Source organism: Podarcis liolepis (genome assembly GCF_965112155.1).
Source record: "Podarcis liolepis genome assembly, chromosome: 11".
Taxonomy (NCBI): domain Eukaryota; kingdom Metazoa; phylum Chordata; class Lepidosauria; order Squamata; family Lacertidae; genus Podarcis; species Podarcis liolepis.
The window spans coordinates 38028612-38035262 of record NC_139565.1 but is presented as its reverse complement, the minus strand read 5'-3'; the positions used below and the strand labels follow the sequence as shown (position 1 = coordinate 38035262).

At 46.6% G+C, this 6651-nt stretch overlaps 1 protein-coding gene across 3 annotated transcripts in view; it reads left to right on the top strand.

The window, feature by feature from the left end:
- The window catches only part of HOMER1 (homer scaffold protein 1), a 73619-nt gene continuing 66968 nt past the window's right edge, over positions 1–6651 (top strand). The window contains exon 1 of one of the 3 annotated variants that reach the window (XM_083465457.1): positions 1–226. Coding sequence is in view for 1 of the 3 variants with exons in the window: in XM_083465456.1 (XP_083321582.1) it covers positions 3604–3608 (5 nt within the window). In the remaining 2 variants the exon portion in view is untranslated. Of the gene's footprint in view, positions 227–2116; positions 3609–6651 lie in introns of those variants that run through there. The other 2 variants (XM_083465456.1, XM_083465458.1) reach the window with 2 other exon arrangements.

Here is a 6651-nt window from a genome sequence, read left to right as displayed (position 1 = left end):
TTCCATGGGGATGGCAGTTGAGACCGTTGAGAGATTTGAAGAGTCAGCACAAGGACATCACAAGAGTAAACGACAGGGCTATGTGTGTTAAGACCACCAAAAACGTTTCAATATGAGCAAAGAATGAATGAGGTAAAAAGGAACCACAAGGAAGTGAATAAAGAGAAAAAAGGCTAAAGAATGACAAACTGAAAGGAAACAAAAGCTCCAGGTCATTGACATGCAGGTAGAAAGAGCTGAATTGCATTTATTTCCTTCCTTTGACTAAAAATTACAGTGTTACTCTTCTATCATGCTACAGAATACTATGTTTCAATTTCTTTTCATTCATCTGTGTAAATTCCTGGCCGTATATTTGTACGCAAACAATTAGCATTACAGGATTCCAATATAGAAATGTTTTCCTATCTATATATAGTATTACATGAACTCTTGTGGAACAATACTAGCAGCTTATTTTAATTCTGCTTACAAATTCTTCCAGATCCAGCAGTAACAATTATATAAAAGATTTTGAGGCTGCTCAGTCACAAGTCTCTCTAAGCAGTGTGTCCTGTTTTGCCACTTGAGGCAAAATGGGAAGTGCTTCCCGCCCTGCTACAACCCCCGTTGAAGCATCCCTTAGCTAGGTTGTACAGCGGCAGCAAGTTCTGCTGAGATCTCACAAACATCTTGCAGGAAATTGGTGCTTGCTTCTCCACAGGTGGCGGCAGGGCAGGTGGGACTCCTGCAGGAATGCTGCCTTGGGGGCTTCCGCTGCCTGAGACAGCTGCTATATCCCACCAGTCTCTAAGTGGTGTACATAATAAAATTATTGATAAAACACAGCTGAATTCCACAAACTGCTAAAAAAATTATTATTATTATAATTATTATTAACAAAAACACATAAAATCAGTAAAACTCTTAATGCAAACAGATAACTAAATTATATGTCTGTTGATACATGAAAAGTGGGTTTCTAGTGGTTTTCTATTCAGCTCCCTGGTTCTGCCCCTGGTGTCTAGATAGGAACTGGGAAATATTTCTGTCTGAGACCTGGCAAGCAGCTGCTGGTTAGCATTCACAATTCTGCCCAAGAGGAACTGATTTGTTGGTTGATGACTTGGTAGAAACAGCTTCCTGTGTTCCAGTTCAAGAGGAGGATGGATTCCCTTTAGCAATTCACAGCATTGGCTTCTTTCTAAAATTTTAACGTTTTTGCCATCATACTTTCTAATTTAAGCTGTAATCATACAAGCCATCTTTTATTTGAAAATGTGTTTATTATATGCAATCATAGAAGTCATCTTTAACACAAAACCAAAAAACCCAAAGATGCGTAAAATTCTACTAAAAATATTTTACAGTGCAATCTAGTTGTTGCCCACTTCATCCTTAGACTATGGGTAGTATAACATTCTATTTATTTTAAGTATTTATGAGTTGCTCTTTGAGTAAAAATCTCCAAAGCAACATATAAACAACATCAAAGAGGACGTGACCCTTTTAGCATTGTGCTAGCTAGCTGCCTGCCTGGTTTGCAATTCAAATTGCAACGCTGACTCCCAGCATGAGAGTCTGGATTTGACTTGCTTCAGGGCGTATTTGCTACTTTCACGGTATGTTTTCAGTCTTTAGTCGGAAAACGAAGAGTCAGAACTTCCCTTTCTAGACAAGCAATTTTTTGAGGGTAACTATGGGGGGTGGGTGGTTAGACGACGCACCAGGGGCAAGCCCAAGATCCTGGAGGTGGGTCGCAGCAGCCCAGCCTATCCTTCCCTCTCCTTGCACTCGCGCGCGCCCCTATTCCATTCCCTATTATAGAAGCGCTTCCGGCGGCGTGGACCAACCTGACATCATCCCCCGCACCCCGGTGACGTCAGCGCCGGGAGCAGTGTGTGACGGCGATGCGTAGGGGAGCGTGGTGACGTGCCCTATTTAAAGGTCCCCGAGTAGAGGATGGAGGCAGAATAAGCAGGTGCTGCCGCGCGGGGGGTTCGTGGCTGCGGAGTAGCCGAGAGAAGACATTGCACCGCGCAGCCCCGCAGGGAAAGAGCTGGGCCCGAGTGGAGGGGCAGACCCCGCGCCTAGCCCGGGTTGCTTACACGCCGCTGCAGCCGCAGCCCTTCCACCGTCGCGCTTTTTTAATTGTATTTTTTGGGTTTGGGTGGCTGCGGGCGCCGGTGGGAAGGACGTGGCGAAGGGAGAGCGGGGCGCCCGTCTCTTCTCTGGCGCCTCCAGCTCTGAGCGCCGCCCTCCCGGCTCTCCCCCCTCACGCCCCCAGCCTGTCCTGCGCGGGAAACCGGCAGAGGGAGAGAGTGAGGGAGCAATCGGCGGAGGCGTGTGCGAGGGCGGGGAGAGGAGGAGGAGGAGGTGTGAGGCGGGAGGATGTGAGCGGGCGGCGCGGAGAGGCTTTTGCGGGCAGGGAAGAGCCGGAGCGGCCGGGCACGGATTGACCCTGCGATTGGAGAGCCCCGCGCCTTGACTCCCTGCCTGCCCGCTCGTCGGAGGAACGGTGCCTGAGGTGTTGTAGGGGCAAGCGCCCTCCTCCTCCTCCTCCTCCCGCTGTCGCCGCAGCAGCCCGCGCTGTGGCCCCGCTGCTGCAGAGAGGGGCGCGAGGGGGCTCTGCTGCTATCGACGCGGTTACCACCACCGCCACTCCTCCTCCTTTTTCTCCTCCCGCCTCGCTGCTGCTGCTGCTGTGAATGATTGATCTGCCAGCTCCGAGCCGGAGGAAGATGCTCCCCCGCTGCAGAAACAGGCGTGCCTGAAGTGGGGACCCGCCACATCTCCCCTTTAGCCCCCCACGTCTTCATCATCCCGCCCTTGCAAGGGATGCGCGGCCGGTGCCCTGCCTCAGCCGCCGTTTTACCGGAGCCCGATGTCAGCGCCGGCGAAACGGCTTCTTCCTCCGCCGCCGCCGCCTCCCGCTGCCGCCGCTGCTGCTGCTTGGGAAAATGAAGCGACACCCCCCATTTTGCTGCTGCTGCCGGCGGGGGTGTTAGAAGGAAGGGCGGCGCGGAGCGCTGCGCACACCGCAAGCCCCCCAGTCCCGCTCTGCACCTGAGACGGACGGCGATCCGGGGCTCTCGCCGCCGCTCCAGGGCATTTGTATTAACTGCCGACGGCATAAGCGCTGCTGTGGGGTTTCTAAACCCCCCCTCCTCCCTGCAGAAGGAGAGTTGGCTTGGTGCTGCTGCTTCTACCTCCTGTCCGCCGCCTCCTGGCAGGGAGCTGGAGCTGCCCCTGGACCCCGTGGTGCAGGGGGTGCGGAGGAGACTGGCTCCGGGAGGCTATGGGGGAGAGTCCCCTCGGGCCGACTCCCTAGCCAGACTCCCTGTCTTCTCTACATAAGGGTTTCTTCCCCCTCCCCCGGCCACGCTCCCACATGCCTGTAGACTCTAGCGTTTGAAATTCTGCTGAGAAGGATTATAGGGCCCCGTGGATTTCGTGGAAACACCTGGGATCTACCACAGGAAAAGGCAGAAAACCAGACCGAGAAGGAGTGTCAGCACTGCTAACTAGCTGGGGTCCAGTTGCCGCGTTGTAAAAGTGCAAGGCAAATCCATTTAGGAATTGGTCTGCTTAAACGACTCACATAGCACGTCTCCATTGGTCATCATGGGGTAAGGATTTCATACTGAATCTAGGAGTTGTAAAGGAGGGAAGTGGGTGTCTTTAACATGTCCAGGTTCCATGAAGTCTGGAATGCTTGCCTTTTAAAGGTAGGCCACGTCATTTCCACTATTATCTGTAAGAGAGGCACTGTAATAGGTAACTCTGTTGGAATTTAAATCGGCACTAAGACTACCTTCCGTAATAGCTAAGTAAATAACTTGCTTCTTGGTTAGCAGCACCGAGAAATGTCACAAAGGCAATGAAACCAGAGACTTATTTATTCAGCTTTGAATATGGATAACGTTAAATATTACTGGAATGCTTCAGCCATAAAACAGGAAACATTTGTTGCTCTTGTTTTGTCAGCCAGGTCTGACAATCAGTGATCCTGTTTTCCATAAGTACTAGAAAGATAATGGAAAGAGGAATATACAGACTCTCTTTTCCTGCAAGCAGTTAACACTCTGAGAAAATCCTCTTTAGTCAAAATATTTTAAAATGCTGGGGATTTTTTTTTTAGCCCTGCTGGTTGCTTTCAAAAGTGAGGAAAATGGCTCCTTAAGCAGCTTGTGGGTTGGGTGAATGGCTATTCCAAAGTAGTTTGTACACTACTGTACTACCTTTTCGTTGATGGTGCCAACCACCAGTACAGCTATGAGAGTTTTTGAAAGTGCCACTTAATGCATACAGTATACATATGTGTATTTTTGCAGTTGCGGAATCTGTATTGGCTGGAATGTGCATGGAGGTGTTTTTTTTTTAAAGATGATATTCTGCTTTCTATCTTTGGTTAATAATATTCTTATTTTACATATTCCCCTCTCCTCACCCAAAGAATCTAAGGATCATGTGATAGCTCAGCTTGTAGAGCATGAGACTCTTAATCTCAGGGTGGTGGGTTTGAGCCCCACGTTGGGCAAAAAATTCCTGCATTGCAGGGGCTGGACTAGATGATCCTTGTGGTCCCTTCTAACTCCACAATTCTATGATTCTATGTGTGAAATGAACTGTAATCTAGATGCTTCTTATGTATCAAGATAATACATGTGTGGTTAGTTTACATAGTAAAGTGCATGTCATGGTTAACTAGTGAAAGGCAACAAATAATACTGTTATGGTTTCTGTTCTCCTATGACTTACGGTGTCTGTAGGGCTCGGTCATTAACTAATTGTCCTGGATGGTTTCTTCAAGAAGGCAAAGGAGGGGCCAGCGCCTGAAACCCCACGCCCTAAAGTGCCCTGAATTCAAGTTCTGTTGCTGCAAATATAACTTGCAGCACCTCTATTTTTGTCTTCAAGTTGGCAGCTCGGGAGACCAGGCAATATCTTGGGCTAGGAAGATGTGGTCCAAGTTCCTCATTGTCAAGTATACATAATGAGCTTGCAAGCCATGCTAGACCTTTCTTTAGTTGATTGAACCCAGCGAAAGGATTCATCTGCATGTGTAATATTTTGTGTACAGGTCTAAGCTAATCACAATGTAATGTTCTCTTTGGTAGATCCCTGTGTGCTGTGGATTTTCAGTGAGCGTAATTGCTAGGAAGCCAGAGACCTTAGTAGAGTAGATGAACACCTTTTTCCTATTTCCACTTAGAGTCACTGTGTGTTGTCTTGTTTCTCTCCTTTCTTGTTCTCCTTAAACCAGCCAGGGGCATCTCAATGGAAGAAAGGCATGCAGAAAGAAGCTGCTGGTTTTCAGTTCACAAACTCCCTCCCTAAACTGTCTTTTTATCTATGGGAGAGAGATGGAGAGGATAGGGAATAGAGTAACAAGGGCTAAGCACCTACCTACCCGCATAGACATTTGGTTTTTTAAAAAGTAAGAAGAAATAACTATAAAATATTGCTTAATCTATAACTTGAGATTTAGTGTACCTTGATTGCACCAAGTAGCAGAATGCCAACTTTCCATCTTCACTCTTTTCTGAAGTCTGAGACTGCATGCTTAGGTTTTCTTTGCTTGCTGGGGACAATCAGTCTTGCCTGTAGATTTCCATGGCTTTTCCACTTCATGGGATTTTGTGGCCTTGCTTTCTCTCTTGCTTTTGGTCTACTTGGATCTGAGCTTCAGTATTGCCATTGAATGGTTTGTGTTTTATTTTAGAAAACCTGCTTCTGGCCTTGAAGAACCTAATCTATTACATCCTAAATCTAAAGGCCTGAATCTATGTTGCATGCAAAAAGGCCTGATGCTTCTGTAACATGGCTCTTATTGGGACAACAAAAAGATTCTAGTGTTCACTTCCATGCTTTTTTGTGTAACATTTAAATGCTGCCAGCACAGTTCTTAGAATGTGGATTCCAGTGAAATCAGTGGGATATTTACAACATACTGCATATGTTTTGTACTGAAGAACAAAGCACAGAAAATCTAAGGCATTAAAAATTATTCCCATTTGCCAAAGGACCTTGAAGCTTTACAGATATTCCTTAGGAAGTTGTTAGTTGGTTGGATACACCTAGAAGCAAACATTTGCATCTACATGCAGGCAATATAGCTCCCTGATCTTAAGTTTTGTTAAAACTGCCCATTCCAAAATGCCTCTGTGTAGCATTCAGGTAATTTGTTTTCTGTCTGCTACTTGCCTTAGCCACCCATGTGAAAAGTTTCCCCCTCATGTTCTGCAGATTTGCCAAATACTTCCCCAACCTGGCTCACTTTAGACTTTGTTGGACTCCAGCTCTCTCATAACTCAAGATAGCATGGCCAGTTGTCGGGGATAATGGAAGTATTTACTGGAAAGGTGGGCCAGACTAGTTTTGGGGAGTATGTGTTGACATCTCAAATCCTTGTCAGATGTTTTTCCTCTTTTGTCATTCTGTCCATACATATCCATAAATTAACTGAAACTTCTTGATCATTCCATATCAGGTGGTCCAACTTTTTTACCTCATGTCATCCAATTTTCTTAGGATTTTGTACACTTGTTGAATGATCAAAACTAAGTTTAGCAACAAAATAAATATCAAACAACATTATGACACTGCTGGAACTGTTTAACTGGTGCCAAGATAACATCCTTTCTATCTAGTTCTTATTTTCAACAAATG